Source organism: Gavia stellata, chromosome 30 (genome assembly GCF_030936135.1).
Source record: "Gavia stellata isolate bGavSte3 chromosome 30, bGavSte3.hap2, whole genome shotgun sequence".
In the NCBI taxonomy this organism is placed as follows: Eukaryota; Metazoa; Chordata; class Aves; order Gaviiformes; family Gaviidae; genus Gavia; species Gavia stellata.
This window is the reverse complement of record NC_082623.1, coordinates 1,476,846-1,496,945: the sequence shown is the minus strand read 5'-3', so window position 1 is coordinate 1,496,945 and position 20,100 is coordinate 1,476,846. Positions and strand designations below refer to the sequence as shown.

Below are 20,100 nucleotides of genomic sequence, written 5' to 3'. Positions count from 1 at the left end.
TTTGTCAAGAAGATTGGGTATGGATTTGCACCTTCTAAAATATCTGTATTATTCATATTATCAGTGAAAAAAGTACAGGTGGAGGTATCTGCACAAGTACCTTCTGTTTCAGTGAAGTTGATTGATTCTGGGGCTCCGGGAGTTTTCCGAATAGCAATTCTATACCAGCCTAATAATTAGTTGCTACCTAGAGGCTGTTTTCATTGCTTTCTAGCTGGCACAGAAAAAGCAATAGAAGTATTGTCTGCTGTTACTTGCTAACAGTGTCAGCCACTGCGTGTGTCAGAACAAGTGTCGGAACTGTGCACTTCTGCTGCCTAAAACCTTATTTTCTCCCCCAGCGCAAGAAAGGTTCAACCACATTCTCAGCTGATGCTCACTCAAGTTTCATCATGTTTTGTTCCTGTTAGTACCAGTGTTCAGAAAGACATGTTTTTAATGTGTTTTTAGCTAGAAACCACCCATTGCATACCACGTGAGTGTTTGGCTTGTTGAGGTTTCTCTGCAACATGCACATTTTGTTAACCTAACGCTTTAACTTTAATCTCACCGTAGGGAACAAGCGTCCTTTCACCTTTTCTTCATATTGGGTCAGTGATTGCATTAGCTGCAATGATCTACAAGAAATCTGCTGTGCAGCTCTTTGAAAGGCATCCCTGCTTATATATACTTACTTTTGGTTTTGTATCTGCTAAGATAACAAATAAACTAGTGGTAAGTGCACCAGAACCTTCGAGTTTCTTGTTATTGCAGTAAAACTTTTTGTAGATTTTAATGTTCTAGTTATTCCAGTGACTAATTTGCATCTGTTTGTGTACTGAAGTGATACTCGTGCTTTACTTATTTTCTTGGAGGTGCAGCAGAGCCTTTCTTCTGTTTGGAAGGGGAGTGGTAAACCTCAAGCTAATGCCATGGTTACACAGTCAGTGCCAGTACAGCTCAGAGTTGCCAGAGTTCTGTTTCTTCCCCCTTTCCCAGCTGTTCACTCACATTTTTGCAGTGTATTTGTGCACATGGGTGATGAGCTGGGCAGGAACAGAGCTGGCTGAAAGCCTCCTCAGCTGCAGGTGCAGAGGGGAGGAAAGTTTGGGAGAAGGAAGAAGAGAAGGTGACAGAGCTGCTGAGGTTTGGAACAGTTGCTCAGGGTTTAACTTAAACAATTGGAGAGAAATAGTGGTTAAAACTAGTAACAGGTTTGTACCAGGGAACAGATGGCCATACTATGGGGAGAGGAGCCCCTCTCCCAATACAGGAACAGGGAGCCGATGAGGGATTCAACAACCGCTGCCCCACACCGTTTCAGTTCTGTGGGCATATGTTGCATTGCCACGTGAACTGGATCAGTGTTGGATGTAACTCACAAGGGAAGAAGAGTTTATTTCTTACCAAGACCAGTTCATTACAGTCACATCAACGGTTGTGCTGGTAAAAGTGGGGATGTGGTGTGGGACAGCCTCTGTGCACGTGGGGGAGGGTGGGAGGGTCACACCTGGGCACGAAAGGATATGATCATCGAATTGCAATCAGGGAGAGGTGGTGATCCTTATGGGATGGGAACAAATAGGTAGAGTGAGAGGAAGACCCAGTCTCTCTGATTTTCTGAAGATCTAGCAGCTATGAGTATTGATTTCCAGGCTCAACTAAACCTTAAAATTTACCACTCTACTTCCATTTTACTGTTTTGTTTCTGGCAGGAGGAAAAGTTTGTGGGCTGGAAAATATGTTAGGTGTGTTTTCCTGTAGCTACATTCTTTGTTCTAATAAAAGATACTTCTCTGCAAACCTTGAATCTTATATAGGTGTACACTTTCATGGCTGAAACAGTATTATTGCTGCTACTTAAGTACTCGATATATCTTACAGTAATGTGTCTTGAACTGTAACTTTTTTGGCTTTGTGTATTCTGAAATCACTCTACCTTGGCTGGCATATGTTTATTTCTTAAACTTCCCTTTTTTTTATGTAGGTTGCACACATGACCAAAAGCGAAATGCACCTGCACGACACAGCATTCATAGGCCCAGCGCTATTGTTTCTGGACCAGTATTTTAACAGCTTTATTGATGAGTATATTGTACTCTGGATTGCCCTGGTAAGTATGGACTCACTTTGCTTATCATTGCAAGCATTTCCGTGCTCTTTCACAAATACTGTTTGCGTTGGTTGAGCCTAGCTGACTCACCTAGAGGGTGATGGGACTGGGAACCTACTTTACTGAGTTGATTTTAAATAGAGCTCATGCAACCAGAGGTAAACATGGTTTGCTTGGTGCATAGCTTATACAGTTTTAAAGCAATGTAGCAAATATTCAAAGCGTAGAATAGAATATTTGGAAGATTTGTGTTGATGTCTTGTTAGCAAGGGAATATATTATGCGCAGTGCAAGTGCAGTATGGCTGTGCCTTAATCTCTTGAAAGCGTGTACATCTGTCATTACTAGGAGCACCCATTAGGAAAAAATATCTTAAGTTAAACTCATATGTGCTTATCAAGCATTCAAGTGTTATCTACCAAAATGCAGTGTTAACCTTTAATAAAATTGATATTTTATGTGTGGTTAATCACTGTTCAGCGTTAATGGGGCATTTCACAGTATCTGTATAGCTATTATGACAGTTTTCCCCCTCTCTGACTCTAGCACTAAGAGCCTGTATTCTCACAAAGCTGGAAGAAAGCCCAGCATGTCTAGAAACTGTCTTTCTTCACTGAGTGTTTATTCCTACAGAGTTGGAGATTGAGTTCTTGAAAAGAAGACCCCAGTGCTTTTATTCTGAAGTATGCAGGTGGTGTTATACTCTTGTACTATACTCTATGAAAACATAGACCTAAATGTGTGTAATTTTTTTTGCTTGGCAGATCTTTTCTCTCTTTGATTTGCTTCGATACTGTGTCAGTGTGTGCAATCAGATTGCTGCCCATCTGCACATCCATGTATTCCGAATCAAGTCCTCCTCCACGCATTCTAATCACCATTAGTAAACGGGGAGTCACCATAAGGAGAAATAAGAAAGAGTTGGTTTTCTACATGAACGGATGTGAAGATATGTAGGAGACTAAGGCAAAAAGCAGATAAGAACAAAGTAATTTATAATAATCAATGTTGTATAACTTTCATTCTTTGTTATCAGTAACACTCCTTAACTAGTCTCCTGCCTGAGAGAGTGAGTTCCAAGTACACCCTAGTCAACTCTACATGTAGTCAACTCTGTTGGTTCAAAGCCCGGGAAAGCATGCAGGGAGTAATGCTCTGTCTTTGTAATTACCTTGATTACAAAATATATATGGTGATCCCCAACAACTGAAGTTTCTAATGTAGTATAATTACAGCTGCAATACGACTTGCTTTTAATTTTAATATTTCATCATCTCTTAGTGAAATACTTGTTTAGTGTCCACTTGAAATTTATCTACTAAAGACCTGAGCTGGTAAAAACAGAGATATCGCACTAGCTTGTGTAGCTGAAGCAGCTGTCAGGGTTTGAGTCCAGACTGATGTGGTTCTTTTGCTTATGCATTGCTGATAAAGCGGTTTCTTGCTAAACAATAATGTGTTGAACAGGGTTCTGCAAGCGGAAGGGATGACCGGCATGCAAAATAGTGTGGTATCTTTGTCAATTAATTTTATTTTTTTAAATAAACATTATCTAAAAAGACAACTTATTTCTCAATTTTCTTCTGTGAAAAGACTATAGAAAGAAAATTTTACTGTTTACTTTTTTATGTATAAAACTTAAGCAAAATTTCCTTTCTGCTCTTAATAAATAAGAATTCTGAGAGCAACAGTTGTCTTTAGATGTGTGTGTGTTGCTCTGTCCTACTTAGGCTTACAAAGTACAATGCTGCCTGCTACTTAGAAAGCAGTTTTCTAATGTTTTATGTGTATGGTGTTGCCATTCCAGGATCTCAAAGGGCTTTCTATGCCACGCAGTGCAGTAAGTTTGGGGTGGGTGGTTTTGTTGTTGTTTTAATACCACTTTAAAAGTGGTGAACTGCATCAGGGAGGCTACACTAGATTTAGCGGAGGGTTTAATCGCATGGATGTGAAGTGCTGCAATGTGTGCCACAGGCCCTGGCATTGAGGGGAACTTCAGACCCTGAACGCAGTGCCTAGGCTCGCTGTACGGAGCAAAGGGAGTGTGTCCAGGGCAGGATGTGCCATGGATGTTAGGCAGCTGCTCGGGAGTCAGTCGGTGGGGAATGCGAGGAGCCTGGTGGCTGAAATCCCAGCCCTCTGACCATGGAGCATCTCACTCAAGATAGTAGGAAAATGCCTCTCTCTGCTGAGCCACAGAAGTACCTGAAGACAACTGTGTGTGTTTCTTCTTTGAATGAATTAAGCACAGCTCACTTTTAAAAAAATAAAATAAAAAAGCGTCAACAACAATAAATCAAAACCCCACTTGGCCACGGGAAGTGGTGACATGCGTTTCCTGTGATACCCTAGCGATTAGAAAACGTGCTCAGGAAGTGGGGAGAAAATTCAGTTCCTTCAGTGACTTGGAGAGCTTTAAACTCCTTCCACCTCCCTGGGGCAGTACCCAGCCTCAGGCTGCCAGGGACAGAGAGGTCAGTCTTCCTAAGCTGTGTCCTTGCAGAGACACGGGACTGCTTGGGCTAGAGAGGGAACACAGGAGGAGCATGGCTCCAGTTTGGTTGTTGAAGTGTTTGTCTCTGCGAGGGAAGAACTGGGGCTGGCCCCTGTTTGAGACGTTGCAGGAAGTGGAACTGAGATGCTCACTTCTTCAGCTGGGTGTTTAGTGCGTGGACATGCTCTGTCTTGTGTTTTCTTTGGTTGTTGGGGTTTTTTTCTTGGCTGAAGCCTTAGGGAGAGTTCGGTTCCTGCATCCTGACCACATAGCTGGGGCACAGCTCTGAAGTGTCCTGGAAGTGTAATGGTCTAAGTGCCTTGGTACTGGGAGCACCACCAGTGTGTAAGGTGGCAGGTGTCTCTATAGTACCACAGTTTTAGATATAACTGGAATTTAGGTAACTAGTTCATTTAGTTTTAACTGTATTCAGCTGGGTGAAGGTTTGATCTAGATAGTCCAGCCTCCGCTGCTGCTCTTCAAGTGGTGAGCAAGACAAAGTCTGCAAGGCAAAAGACTGGAAGGATTTTAAGTTGCTGAGGGCCTGCCTCCCCTTTCACAAACCTTGTGTTTCTTTTCATCAGCATGAAGTGGGTGCAAAACTCAGTTGCTTGGGAAGTCCCTCCGTGGAGCGTAAGTGGTTTTCTAGAGATGCAAGCAAGGAGAATCCTGCTCTGTCTTCAGGGTTTTAAGATTTAAGCTGCTCCAAATAATTTGTTGCTGATACTTGAGACTGGTGAAGAACTGAAGTCTTTAAAGGGTTGTCTGGGACCAAACTTTCATGTATGAAACATGTCTAAGCTAAAGCCTGTTGATGTTCAGGAAATGCAATAGGATGCCTTTTCCTGAGCTTTTTGCTACCTGGAAGTTTGAATGCCCTCTGTGTTCAGCCAGCCAGGAAAAAATTCCCATTTCTATCCTGAAAAAGTTTCAGTGTTACCAGGGAATAGTTACTGCTGGTAATCCAAGCCATATAAAGTGTTGCTGTGGATATAGGGATTGTATAAATGCCTGTAATAAATAATAGAATAAATGAACTTTACCCCTGGCACTTGTATGCTACAGCACTGTCTTGTGATCATAGGTTATCTAGATACGCTTGTAGAGCTAAGGCTGCTCAGGGAGTTGAGAAGGGGAACAGAATTTTTGTGGGCTCAGCCTGATATTGTGACACGCTGCTTTGCTTTCTGTTGCATTCAGAAGACACTTGGAAGAACTTTTGCAACAGCAGCCGTTGAGCTTCCTGGAACACCTGCGTCTGAGTGTACTCCCTTCAAAACAAATACAACCTGTTCTCTGTTAAGCAAGTTTTCCCCTAAAACTGTAAAGGCAAGCTGAAAAGTTCCTCTTGGTGTTGGAGTGTTGCCCCCTCTTCTGCGAACTGGTAAAGGAGTTCCCTTGCCTTGGCAGGGAGTTTAACACAGGGAAGAGACAGGTCAAGATACTTCAGGCCCTGTTTCTGTTTCATCCGAGTGTCAGTTTTGTTCCGTACTAGTATTTTTCTGTTCTTTCCTTCTTACCCCGCATGCACCAGGTACATCCAGTGCTGCTATGCCCCATCTTTGAGTTCGGAGTGGAGTTGCAGAGAAGTTTAATCATTTCCAGAGAGCAGGATGTGAAGACTGCACCAATTTTCAGAGCTTGTAGCCAGGTGGGAAGTGATCTGAGGTAGGAGCTGTGTCTATTACTGTTCAGGAGCAATCTGAAAGCACTTAGCAGTAATGACTGTGTTGACTCTGGTAGGTTAAATATGCCCAGGACTATTTGTTGTCACTGAGGCCAGCTGGCAGAGGGTGACACATGCCATAACATGCAGCTGCCCTGCTTGGAAGATAAGTTTCATAGCAGGAATTGAACCACACATCAGGAGCGATTCCTGAGCTGACTCCCAAACCATGCCTGGGAGTTGTTTGTGCGAGTGTGAGTTTGCTAATGCTATGCTGGGAACTATGTTAACAATTCAGCAGAATAAATGAGCACTTTCCAGTTCAGGGAAGCACTTCTTGGCACTGTTTTATTTACTGTTGTAGTCTCAGATCAAGTGTTAGGCAAATCTTGAGCAGGGAGAAGGATTTAAAAATATGCTGCAAGTTTTGCTGGTACGCTGCAACGCGACCTGAGCCCAGCTGGATGGTGTCTGTGCTCCCCCCAAACAGCAGCTGAGTTTACCCCAGTGTCTCCAGCAGCAAACACAGTGCCCCCACCTACGAGCAGGTGGTTCAAGAGAGGCAGACTGAGTTCAGAGAAAGAAAGAGGGTATTTTATTCAGCATCTGCCCTTTCAGCATGGTGTCGTCTTTCTTCACCGGTCTTGATTGATCATAGGGATGTGCATACTTCTTGCAATATGCAGTCTGTCCACTCTCCGGGCGTTAAAGGGAGGGCATTAAAGCTCTTGCCAGATTGCACCAGTCAGGTGAGTAAGCAAGCATGATAATATCAAGCTGCCTTTCAATGTTCAGGCCAACCCAACTCAAGAAACCCTTAAAACTTGCTGATCAGGAAGGCCATCAGTCACACAGGCTTAGGAAACAAGGACAGAGCTGTCAGGAAGAGTAACGGCATACTGAAAGGCAAAAGATGTGAGAGGAGTGTAGGGGGAGACTTGGGGGGTCCTGGGGTAGATTATGCGCCTGGGCTTGTTTTCTTTCTTTCCAGCATCTTCAGCCACCACCTGTAGCTCTGAAGCTGCTGCTGGATGGTGGGGAAAGAAGTTAGTGCCGGAAAAATGCCTGCTTGCTCCTGTTACCTGTTCCTTTTGTCTTCCTGTAGCCAGCTGAGAAGCTGAGCTAAGAGCCGATGTGCTTCCCAAAGGCTGCTTTTCTGGGCTGGTCACTGGGAATGGATCTAGGTCCCTTTTTCCGTAAGGACACTAAAAGGAAAAGTGCTTGAAGTAACTTAACATTGTATTTCAACCTATTCTTTGATCAGCAGTCAGGCAAGGTAGCACCGACCCTTCTAGCTTCCTGTAGTTAACCCTTGCTGATACCTGTAGCACTGGCTACATTTGAACAACATTTTTTTTTTTTTTTAAATTTAAGGATCAGTTTTTGTGTATCTGTTTTCAGCAGCTAAGGAATAACCTTCTGTAAACATTTTTCTCTGGCAGGAGTTAAGCAACCACACAATCCAGTCCCTTACGTGATTTCTAATTCTTCTTTTCTAAAGAGCTACTGCCAAAGCAAGGACCTCTTCCCATTTTTCTCAATGAGACGATGATACGCTTCACAACCAAAAAGGTCGGCCTCTTCTCAAAATGGTAAGGAACAAGCAGGAGACGGGGGAGGCAAGTGGTCTTTTCAAACGGGACAATTCTTGATAGGTGCCCTTGATTTTCCACACAGGCAATTTTCTGCTGGCAGGTGACCTTTTTTTAAATTAAAAAAAAATGCAGAAAAAGACCACTAACCTTTAATTTCCTGTAGTTAAACCTGTAACACTCTCTCTGGGGAGAGATACCCACAGTGCCAGAAATCCCCTTTTTTTTCTAACAAATAATTCTTGTTTCCCCCTCCAAACACACACAGGGGCTGAATAAAAATCAGTTTTCTTTCAGCAGGGCTAGAGAGTTTCATCGCTGTTCAGTTTGTACCCTCTGTCCAACTGTGTTTCTGTCACTTATGCTTATGCGTGACTGCACAAACAGTTACTTCTAAAATAACTGCCCTTTACGTCTGTCTCGTTTTTGTTAGATGTTCAACAGCTCTGAAAGCGAAAGCTGTCTGGCAGCCAGCCTGCTTATTTTTTAGTGTTTATGTAAAATCTCTCACCGTGGCATTCAATACCACTGTGAAAGTTGTATTAAACTATATTTTTGATAACATCTGCACGTGTGTGCACGTGTTTAGTGGGTACCGAGTGATATGGCAGCTTGGCTATAACATCCCAGAGAGGAGGATGAAGCTCTGCCTTTGACCCCAGCCCTTGCTGGGAGAAGTGTCTGGGTCGTCTGGGAAGGAACCCGGCAGATCTGCAGCCAGCACCAGCTTCCCCTGCTGCAGTATTTATTCCCTGGATGAGTGCATGAGGAAAGGGGCAGAACCATAATTCAGCTTTAAGTCTGTGGCAGGCATCGCATTTCAGAGACACCGCTTCAATGAACTGCAAGGTTTTAAAAGAAGTTGGCATCGAAACGAGAAACAAGGAGGATGTCGACATGTTTTACTACTGAGTTTAACAAATACTTCCTCCCTACCCAAAGCTGTTGATCGTCCGTTTCCCTCTACTACAAAACACAGCCCTGTGGCCTTCACAGTTTGCTTACAGCACAAATAAATAACCTGTTGGAAAAGAATATGTTTGTTTCTTTAAAGAGCTAAACTGGGCTCTAAATGGTACCAATGAAGCAGACAGCTGCTATAGAGGAAACCGCTAAAATCCACCGTGGCTGTTCCTGCTGGTATTTAACAACGAGCATATCTTGATAGCAAATAAAGTGAAACAGTGGTTAATAATAGAAACCTCGGAAACTTATTCGATAGGATGTTACTTATTTGCAAAACCTAGGTTTGTTTTAATTAGAAATAACACTATTTCCTACTAATTTTTTTTTTTTTCTCTAACAATTACTCTACAACCCTTGTTGTCCTGCAGCCAGCTCCCTGACTTCCCTCCCTCGCTGCGTGGGGTCCCGATGGGGCCAAAGACTCTGCGCAGGGCCGGGCGCTGTGAGTCGCACTTTGTCCCTGTCGCTAGCAAGATCAGAAAAGAAACCACAGGCTGCTTGCTAGCTCTGTGCAAAAGAGTTTTCCAGTGCAGTGATGCCCTGAGGAAAAAAGAAAGGGTAGAAACTGGTGTTCGGTGCTGCCCATGCATCTCGTGAGTCACAGACGGGCAGGAACCGGTAGAGAGATCCAGCAGAATCCAGCGTGCTCTGCCCTTGGACGGGGCACGCGTCGAGTCTGCGCAGTGTGGTGCTGCTGGTGGGGACCCGCTTGGTCCCAGCCCTGCTCCTGCGTTCCTAGGCTGGACTTCAGGAGTCCCTTCGGTGCTTCTTCTGTTCGTGGTACTCTGTTATTTTCTGCTGGAAATATGCTGTGGATGAGAAAAGGTCGTTAGTGAAATGCAAGCGTTCGGGCTGGGGAGGATACAGGGCTGCGAGTCCTGGGGCGCGCGACTGCACCCCGGGAGCCAAACCGTGCTGGGTTAGGGACGACTGCACCCAGGTGAGGACCCAGGTGAAATGGGGGTTGTTGCCATTCCATCCATCCCTCTCACCTACCCAAAATGGGCTTTGTTATGCTGGGTTAGCCTAAGTTTTTAACCCGTGTGTTCACTCCTGTTCAGTTTCTGTGTTTCCTCTCCAACCAGCAAGGAAGAGAGAAAGCGGGAGACTCTGGGAATGTGAATAGCCAAAAAAGTGACGTAGACTAGGAATATAACGAGAAAGCTGGGATTGTGCCATCCCTCTCTCCCGATCGCAGGCAGCCCCAGGTCCATGCCTGCCCTATAAATTCTGACCTAAAAGGGCAGAGAAAGCAGCAAGTGGGGTAGTGCCGGACCCCGAGTCCCCCGGGCGGGCTGCAGACGGGCTGGAGGGGGACCCACCACGGGCACCATCTGCCGCTCGCTGCCACGTGGTGCTGAGGGAATGTTGGCTTTGCTCGATGCGGCAGTCGCTGATAGAGTGCAAGGACTGCACCCTCTCGCACTCCCTCCGAGTGCAGCAAGACCTCGGGGGTGGCGAGCCCCAGGCCAGGATGTCTCTGGCCACTGGTAGATGTTTTGGGTGGGTTCTTCAACCTCCATTGGCCCTGTTTGTCCTCGTCGCGGGCTGGGAGGAGGCTCGGTTCTGCCCAGTGCCCTGTAAATCCCCGGGAAGGGGAAAGGGCCAACCCAGCCACCACGGATCCGTGCTGGAGCCGGTGGCAGAGATGAGTCAGGGCTCGCAGGCGGCGCAGCCGGGAGCCAGCTCCCAGCTGCTGCCGGCGTCCAAGCCAAATATTTGCGCTGCTACTGGCATGTTTGCCTAAACACTGAGCTCTCGGTAAGCCTGCCCTGTCCACAGTCAAGCAACAAGATCTAAAATGAGCCCAGGGATTTTTTTGATTGTTTGACAGGGACAGAGAAATGCAGATGTTGAGCGCAAATGAGTGCTACTCGCTGCCCTGAGTGTCCCCAGCCTCCAGCTGCGACCATCTCCCGGCACGGGGCATTTCTTTCCCTTAAGCCCAGGACTTTGCAGAGCACACCTGACCGGAGAGGGAAGGAGAAATGGGGCCGTTTACCTTCCTGTGGGATCCTGCTCTTTTCCGCTTCCTCAATAAATAGGGAAAACATGTTCGTCTTCACAAACTTCTTCACAAACTTGCGGTTGGTCTTGGAGGCGATGGCTTTGCAGAAGGCTCGCTCCTGGAAGGTGCCTGAGCCGTTTTTACTCCACTTGATGTGCGAGGCGTAGTGGCCAACCATTCGGACGAAGAACTGCACGAAGGCTTCGGAGACGAGCGTGTTCACCTGCTCGGATGCTGGAAGAGGACACAGAGCACGAGAGGTGGGGATGGGACCTCTGAGCGTAGAAAGGACAGACCTATTTTAACCTGGCTGGTTCACAGTCTCTGCATCCCGAGAAATTATTTGCTTAAAAACTCCCTCTGCCAGTAAACGAAGATCAGACTAATTTTGCCGAGGGAGCACTGGCTGTGTTTGCCTTCCAGGGTGGTGGCATCTTTGCGGACCAAGTATTGGCAAAACCTGATTTTTTCAGCAGAATTAACTGTTCCTGCCTTCATGTTTCCCAGGAGAGGGGAAAGGCCAAGGGACTTCTCTCCTGTGGCTGCATTTTATTGCAAATTGGGACAGAAACATCCCAGCCCAGGTCTCTTTAGAAAAACCATTTCGCTGAGGACTCTGGCCATCTGTGGAAGGCAGCTTGCATTCGTTTTACCCTATATAAAGAGATGCCCTTACTGTGTATGTTGTTGTTGTTGTTGTGCCTGTTCAGAGACGTCAGCATCTCATTCTGCAGCTTGATGGGCAAGATCTCCTCCTCATCGCCGACCTGGAAGGCAACGGGGCTGTGAAGCACCCGGCACCAGTGGGAACCCGGCTCAGATGGCTGCGGGCAGCAGTTAGCTCAGCCCATCAGTGGGGCTTTCCGCAGAGCTCGTTAATCAATTATCATTGCAGAGTGCTGCAGTGATTGCTGGGAGTGGGATGCCCAACGCATGGACCCTGCTGCTCCGGCTCTCGACAAGAGAGATGCAGCGGATGGAGACATCCCTTCGTGGGACGTTATCCCTGCGTGGGCGACACCGAGATGTCTCTGCCCCCAAAATGTGAAAGCTGCCAGGTAGCTGGGACCGAGGGTGGAAAGGGACCCTTGCCCTGCATGGGGGGACCTACCGCCCGGAGGATCTTCCCTTCGCAGAGGTCAACTATGAGAGCCTGGAAGAGAGCAGAGAGCAACCAGGTTTAGCACTACCAAGGCAGCCAGGCTTCCTCCCACCTGTTTTATGATCAGACCTCTGTGTCTGCAGCCCACGAAGGCGGCAGGAGAAGGATTGGTCCCTCTGTGCTGGAGGGACCGGGGCAGGGGGACCAGGGCATCCCCCCCCAGGGACCATGTTTGCCTCAGGCTCGGTGGCTTGTCCCCAGGCAGCCTTTCTCCACTTCTGCAAGGTTGGGACGATGCCAACAGCCAGCCTGGCCAACAGCAGCTCCCTGAGCCCCCAGGGTCAGGGCTATGGGTCCTGGGGTTGCCAGCAGCACCTGGGGGGGCGTGGAGGTGTTGCCCCAGGTGCCAACAGGAGGGGACATGGAAGAAGCCCCAATCTCCAGCCTCCCTGGATGGGAAAAGGGCACAACCAGAGCCTTCAGCCCCAGAGCAACCCAAATCCGGGGTCACAGACTAACCAGTGGCTCCATCCAGATGCTTTCCCCCACCCGGATGAAATACCTCCTCCATCGGCTGGTCCAGGACCCGCTCCAGGTGCCGCATCTGGATGCCGACCATGAAGGGCGTGGGGCAGCAGACGGTGTCGAGCAGGCACTCGGGGACCACGGGGATGTAGGTGTGAGCCCAGCTGAAGGGGTAGAGGAGAGCAGCCACCGCGTGGATGCACTGCGACAGGACGCTGCGGGACAAGGAGCCAGCGTGGTGGCATTGCGTGAGGAAAGAGGATTTCACTGCTCGGAGGGACCATCCCACCCTGAGCTCAGCTGCGTCCTGTGCTCCTTCAAGGGCTTTTTTTTTGTTTTGTTTTATTTTTAAACAAACAGATCAGGACTCACCTCAGCTCCTCCGCCAGGAAAATGAGCCGTCGCTCCAACACGGCAGAGGCAAAGATGTGCAGGATGAGGTGGGGGCTGAGGCGCTGGAGCAGAGCCTGAAACTCCACATGTTCCAGGTGGGCATCCACGGGCCGCGTGAGCTCGATGAGCTGCCAAGGGAGAGCCACCAAACCCCAGCTTAGGAGGTGCAATGCTCCCTCTGTGCCACCCTGACCCCCAAGAACCTTTTTGGTCTGACTGGGAAGCAATTAAAGACCCAGAGTTTGCAGCATCTGCATCACGTCCCTCTGCAAGGGACAAACCTCATCTTGTCCTGCCTGGAGATTTGGACTGTGCAGTGCTGAGGATGCAGGAGAAGCCAGTGGCAATGTGCGCTGTGGGTTTTTTTATTGGGGCACTGGATTTTTAACCAAAATGCCTCTTTTCTGCAGTGCTCCCAAGTCCCTGGTGATGGGCAGAGACGTGCTCCTACCTTGGCGTCTGACAGCTCGTCTCTGAGCAGCAGCTTCCAGGAAAGGGAGGAGGAATGAAGGCATGACTTTTGCTATAAAAACCACAAAAACTTCCTCAAAAGACTCTCTGGGAGGGCCAGCTCGCCTCATCCTAGCTAGGATGGCCCAAAAGTGAATTACCTAACGGATGTTTGCAGGTGGTTTGTCTGTTCTGCTGGCTTTGCCCCAGACAAGTCTCCCAAGCCTGGCTGATACCTCTGCCCTGCTGCAGGCAGCCCCGAGATGGCAACCGCTGAAGAGTTAACAGGACTGTGCAGCTCCTGACACAGTCCTGGTCCCTCTCCTCAGCTTCAGGGGGCAGGGGGGGCAAAAAGTCCCCTTCCTCCATGTGCCAAACCACCTTTCCAGCAAAGCAGCATCTTCCCAGCCAGCAGCACAGGGCTTGGCTGGGCTCCGCAGCCCCTTTCCAGCACAAATCCTGCCCGATCCCCAGCTCCCAGCTCATGCAGTACCCAGGATTTATTTTTCACCCCTTTCCCTGTTTTCTCTCTGATCTCTTCGACTTGCTCCAGCCCCTGCCCAGAGCCCCAAAGTGCAGATCTTTCGAAGAACGTCCTCGTCGCAAGTCCTCTCTCCCGTCACCCCCAGCCGCGCTCCCTGCAGCCTGGCCCGCAGCCAGAGCATTGAGCAACCTGCAAAGTCCTTGCACAAGCCTTTCTGGATGAAGAAATCGCTTGCAATTTGATAGCCAGCTGCTAAATTGCACTAGAGAGGAGGGCTCTTGCTCTCAGACCCACCCTGGCAGGATGCATCCCTGGGATGCTCAGCACTGAGGTTATTTTGCCTGGTGCCAAGGCAGATCCTCCCCCTTTTTCCACCCCAACTTTGCCACAAGAGAAGGAAAAAGCCAAAGAAAAGGCTCTGCCTGTGCGAGCCTGGGCCATGTGTGGGCGAGATGAGCCCCGTGGGCACCGTGCCCGTATCAGATCTCCTTTCCACAGGTAAGGGCGAGGCTTGCCGCACGCCTGCACCGTGCCGGCTGCCTGCTCGTGATGCTAAATTAGGGCGGGTGTCGAGGCTGAGAGCTGAGTACTGCGGTGCGCAGGGGAAGCTGCAGCCTGCGACACCCACAATGGCCCCAGCGCTGCTGCGCACCCCAACAGCCCCGTATGCCGCACTCGGAGGTGTGAACGCCAGGTCACGAGCGGGGTGCAGCCAGCCTGGCTCCACGGCCCCCGGCGTGATGCACCGCTCTGACGTAAAAGCTGTGCAAGCACCGACGTGTTAAGAAACAGCGTCCGGGGAGGTTCTGGGCTGGCAGCTCCAGCTCGAGGCTGATGGAGCTGCAAAGACGCTGCTTTGCAAGGATGCGAAGATGGGGCAGCATCACCTGTGGATGGGCTCCATCCTCATCCTCACTTCTTGCTGCTCTCCTCCTGGAACAGGAGGGAGGTGGCACCCATATTGCCATGGCACAAGGTCCCCGGCAGTCCGACCCACCACCCATGGCTATGGCGAGCACCCATGGGTGCTGCAGGTGTGGAGGATGCTCCTGGAGATAGCCCAGGCTCCCCGTGTTGGAGCAGTTCAGAAGGTGCTGCTGAGCCCCCGAGACCCCCACCAACCTCCGTGCCTGACTCGGGGATGAAGCTTTTAATGGTGACGGTTTTCCCTGGAGCTGGGAAGGGCGATTCCCGAAGGCCCTGCATGAAGGGGTAAATCACCGCCATGGAGATCTGGCGCCTCTTCTCCACCTCATCCAGGATCTGGGGGAGAAAAAAGTGAGCTGTGAAACCCCCGCAGGCAACGGAGTGGCTGCTTGGGCCACCACCGTGCCGGACGGAGCCACCACATCCCTACCTTGGAGAAGAGCCCGAAGCAGCCCAAGCAGCTGATGATGCAGAAGACCTCAGGGAGGCGGACACCACGGCCGGATGGCTGGAAGAGGATGGGAAAAGGGTTTGAGCATCTCCCAGCCCCACTACACCAGCTCCGCACTCTCCCCAGCGATCCCTCCCTGGCCCCACTCGCTGGGGGATTTTCAGAGCTGGGGCTCAGGCCAAGGATGCAGTTGATGGTGTAAAAGCAGAGAGTGCCCGGAGAAAGCAATTCGGATGCCAAAGCTGTTAATGATTTTGGTGCAAAGCCCTCTGGCATATTCTCAGACTTTCACCCCCCAGACACGCATCCCCCGAGATGTCCTGCCCCGCCATCCTCGGGGCTAATCCTGCCTCCTACTGAAACAGGGACCCGTGGGATGAGTGCCCAAGCTTTTTTACCCTTTCCAACTGGACTATCCCGGGTCTGTTTGCTCTCTGCACTTTCAGCCCTCCAGACATCCAGTTCAAACAGGCAGAGCTCAGCCCTGGATGCCGAAGTGGGCAGGTTTGCCAGGGAATGAAGGGGTGGTGGGATCCAGCAAGTCACCCAGCCGTGGCGTATGGCCCTGTGGCTTTATGTCCTGATTTAAGCAGGCTGTGCCTAAATCAGCAGCCATCGTGCCTTGCAGCCCCCGAGCCGGCCAAATCCATGAGTTGAGAAAGGCAGCCACTGTTCAGAAGTAATTTTTGGGGATGGGGCTGAGGGCACACAGCTCCTTGGCACCTGGATGGACTCACGCACATCCCCATCCTGATCCCGAGTGGGATTTGCAGCCATCCTGACCACTGCGGCCAAGGGAAAGGAGCCAGGGAAGCTGTGGGAGATGGCTGGGGAGGCAGCGACCACCGGTACGGGGAATGGCACCTCCCAAGCGTCGCATCTCCTGGTTGCATTTCAGGCCAGCCCTGGGCTACAGCAAACGCTGCTTTCCTCCATCCAGCATCCAACTGATGCCCCAGCAGAAGAAAGCTCAAAAAAACCCCTTTTGGGCACCCCCTTGCTGCTTGTCATCATCTTTGTCAAGGCAAGTGGCTTTCTAAGGCTCGTCCCCAAGAGTTGTACTTTGGGCGTGGCAGAAGGCATCGTGTCCCACCACGGGACGGGGTGGCACAGCCACCACTGACCCAGTGATGGGTGTACGGGCGGTGGGATGCTCACCAGCAGCCGCCTGCAGTAGCCGATCTTCCTGCTGCCATCCACGTTGGTCAGGACAAAAGAAAAGGTTTCGCTGCAAGGAGAGACAACGCATGGGGATGGGACAGCTCCTCCAGCCCGCAGCCCTCAGGAGTACGGCAGCACGGGGTGGGAAACCACAGTCAAGACCCCGCAGCAGAGCAGGTACCTGGTGAACTCGGTGACGGGGGCCCAGTTGTTGCCATCAGGGAAGCAGAAGAGGGGGATGGCTTGCAAGAGACGTTCCTCCTCCTCCTTCTGGCCCTTCAGCAAGTTCTCGCGCTGGAATGAAGCGATGCCAAGGGTCAGGGTGATGGAGGGTACCCATAGCCCCAGTGAATGGGGTGGGATGGGGTGTGTCCCAAAGCAACCCCCAGCTCAGACTGAAGCAGAGGGTGCCTGCACATCCCTGGACAAGCATCTCCCAAAAATCCAATTTTTGACTCTTTTACCCCATGGATAGTGGGGCAATGCAGAGGAATCCAGGGGCCCCTCTGCAAACAAGGTGTCTCCTCCTGTGCCACCTCCCCAAGGTGTGATTTCGCTGCCATGGTCTCCCGTTTTGGGACAGCAGACCAGGGAGCACCCCGGGATTTTCCTCCTGTGATTTGTGGCCCAGGGCTCGGACCGCAGGGAGGGACAGACGGTCCCAGCAACCCCAACCCACAGCAAGCAAAGCCCCGGGGTTTGGGTCTGCAACTCCAGGGCGCGGGGTATTTTTCTGTTCTCCTCCCCCGGCTCTAGTGATGGAGAAGAAGCAACATCCCCTTTTCCTCTAAATTTGGAAAACTCATCTTCCTGGAAACACGGGACTAAATACCTTTGGGAACTGGTAGGTTATCTTGGGTTCATAACGTCCATCTGACGTCTTCTTCAGTGACACCACCACCAGGTACTCGAAGAAAAACTGTCCAGCAGAATAGAAGACGGAGCTCCGCTCTCCTGGTTTCCCCTGCGGCACCCGTGAGGGGTTGTTTTCTGCGGCAGAGGCCTCCTCTTTTCCTTCTGTAGCCAAAAAAAAAAACACCGAAAAACAGACCAGAGTGAAATGAAAGGCCAGGAGGTGTCCTGATGGCAGGAGAGGAGATGCAGAACCAGCCATAGTGGCTGGAGGGAACCGGGACCTGGTGCATGGGGTCTTTCGGTCCCCAACAGTGAACAGCTGGGGACATGTGGGCACAGGACACTGAAAGGAAAGAGAAACGGCTTTTATGAGTCTTTTGGAGAAAATCAAAGTGCTGTCAGACACCCCCAGCCCTCCCTTTCCCCATCCCAGGGAGGGCAGAGAGATGCCCAGAGTGAAGCCGGCATATGGGATGGCACAGAGCAGAGGATCCCTGCAGAAAGCATCTGTGGGAAGGTGTGGGAATGCTTTTATAGCAGCTAATTTTATTCCCTTAGGGGAAAAAACCAGCAAACAAACAGCACAGATCTTGTTCAAGCACCTCCAAAGGCTCCAACAAGATGAATCCCAACCTCTCCCTGCCAGATGTCCTCAGTCCTGGGAACTGTTGATTGCAAATGAGATACTCGAGGGTTTTCCGTAAACCACAGCTCCCAAAGCATTTCCCTGAGATTACAGCCCATTTCTTGTTCGGCCGGTTGGGGAGGACGGCTGGGGAGCGTCAGCTGTCACAACCCGAAAAACTAGAAATCAGAGTGAAAAGAGCCCAAGCCACATCTCCAAGGGCCCTGGGATGATCATGGCGGGGAAATGAGATCTGAGGGTTGGGAAGGAGAGGAGTTAAATGCTGGCAGGAGGCTGCAGCCAGGCAATGCCACAGCTTTTCCCTCTCCCAGCAGCCGCTTGCAACTCTAAATCCCTGGTTCCTGGCACTGAAACTGTCCCGGGCTTGGTCTTGGCTCTGATTAAGGCTGGGAGCTGGAACAGAAATGCTTGAGCTGCTCCTAGGAATAACAGGCAGGAAAATAAATGCGTGGCTGGATGAAATTTTTCCCCGCATCCTGGAGTTTGGCCCTGGGCTCTTTTGGTTGTGCCACAGCTCGGCAAGGCAAGGCACGGCCGTGGCCGGCTGCTCTCATCATCCCTCTCCCTTGTGCACAACATCCTCCTCCAAAAGCAGTGCTGGTGGACACCCCACCCCGCATATCCCCTGCCTCCGTAGCCCTCTCCTTTAGTCTGGAAACACCTTTCCAGCCTTTGCTCCAGGTCATCAGGAGCCGACGGGAGCAGAAAGCTCATCCGAGGAGGTGGCACTCACAGTCCCATCACAGGATGTCCCTTCCCAGGGACCAGAAACACCTTTCCCAGCTCGGGGCGGGGAGATGCGCGAAGCCACCCCCGCGTGCACCCCGAGGCCGCTCCACCTCCGCATGCAAAGTCCTTCCTTTTGGCAAGGTGAAATTCATCCCGAAGAGGTCCCTTCGCAGCAGGGGGAAGCCCAGGTGCACCCCGAGGACGAGACCCGGTTGCAGACACCTCTGGTTTGTCCTTGGTGGTGATCACCCATGTGACAACCCAGCAAGGTGCTCCGGGCCAGGGAAAAAAGGTCGACGAGATGCACTTTGCTTCTTCTGCTCCTCCTTGGGATGCTCCAGCAATGGCTTCAGCGGTCCAATCTCACTTACGGGGCTGTGGCAGGAGGTTGTTGCTGGGGGGACCCCAGGGAACAGGGCTGTGCAGTGGGGAGGGCTGTTGGCGTCCCCCATCCTCACCAGATGCCAGCATTGATTGTTTTCCCATCGCAGGTTGCCAGGGTGAGGTGAAAGTCCGGTTAAATCCTGCCTATCCAGTCCCATCCTCCATTTCAGAGAACGCAAGACGTGCTCTCAAGCAAGGGCTGGATTTGCATCGTGTCCATGGCGTTTTCAAAGAGCCGAGTAAAACCTGCCGCTCCGGGGAGGCTGGTCATGCCGGGTTGTGGGTCTGCCCCTTGCAGACGGACCCACGCGCCTGCCCAAAGCACGACCCGGCGTGGCGAGCTCTCCCGAAAGCGTGGCGTCACCCAGCAGCGCTCTCCTGCGTGAGGTCTGGTTGCAACGCCCTCGCTGGCAGAGCTTAAATCCCTCTGAGACCGTAATACCCCATCCCTGGGCTGGAAGACGAACTCCGGGGACGTACGGGCCATGCACCGTCGCGCAGCGTTGGATGGGTTTGATGTGGCATCAGAGGTCCCAGCACTCCCCAAAAGCGGCAGGATTCACAGTCTCTTGCGTGTCCTGGGGACACAAGCCACTGTTGCAAGAGCTTTGGCCAGCGACTCTCCTGTTGCCCAAGCGGGAAAGACTTGGGGACCACCCCCCAGCCCCCCCAGCAGCAGGAGCACCCCCTGGGAGGAGGGGAATGAGCCAGGTGGCCGGGGGGGGCACGCAGCTCCTGGATGGAAAGCGGCTGCTGGTGCTGTGGATTTCCACCCCTCCCTGCGCTGGGCACGGCAAGGGCAAAGGCTGCCGCGGTGCGCCCTGGCCCATACGGAAACGGCACCGGCGCCACCGGTGTTAAAAGAAAAAGACATTTTGCTGCACAATCAGCTTCCCTGACCAGAGCGGGGTTTTCTTATCAGCCGAGGGCTGTGCTCAGACCCACGTTGAGATGCGGCACAACCTGTTTCTTTCCCCCTGGAAAAGTCCCGGGTTGCGGTGTGCCGAAACCTCCCGGCCCATCACGACGGTTTGCGGAGCAGCTCTGCTTCCCGCTCCGTGCAGCCGCCCACCTGCCCCAGCAGAGAGGAAATGGCTTTTGCTTTATCGAACCTTTCCTGCTGAGCTTGAGAAAACATAAATCGCACCCAGAGCAAGAGCCAGCCAGCACAAAAC

General features: G+C 51.0%; 2 protein-coding genes across 6 annotated transcripts in view; one reads left to right on the top strand and one right to left on the bottom strand.

Annotated features, from left to right (window-relative positions):
- The window catches only part of CEPT1 (choline/ethanolamine phosphotransferase 1), a 32,278-nt gene extending 28,623 nt beyond the window's left edge, over window positions 1–3,655 (top strand). For all 5 annotated transcript variants that reach the window (XM_059831328.1, XM_059831329.1, XM_059831330.1 and 2 more), the window contains 3 exons: window positions 556–714; window positions 1,967–2,092; window positions 2,857–3,655. In XM_059831328.1, coding sequence (XP_059687311.1) covers window positions 556–714; window positions 1,967–2,092; window positions 2,857–2,976 — 405 coding nt within the window. In that variant the 3' untranslated portion in view covers window positions 2,977–3,655. The remainder of the gene's footprint in view (window positions 1–555; window positions 715–1,966; window positions 2,093–2,856) is intronic.
- Window positions 3,656–9,557: 5,902 nt separating this feature from the next.
- Window positions 9,558–18,693, bottom strand: DENND2D (DENN domain containing 2D). Its single transcript, XM_059831222.1, is given in 12 exon segments — window positions 9,558–9,619; window positions 10,813–11,052; window positions 11,495–11,585; window positions 11,930–11,971; window positions 12,483–12,660; window positions 12,818–12,966; window positions 14,895–15,035; window positions 15,130–15,207; window positions 16,309–16,378; window positions 16,493–16,605; window positions 17,144–17,328; window positions 18,474–18,693. Coding segments are annotated over 12 exon segments (1,569 nt in total).
- Between the last annotated feature and the right edge of the window lie 1,407 nt (window positions 18,694–20,100).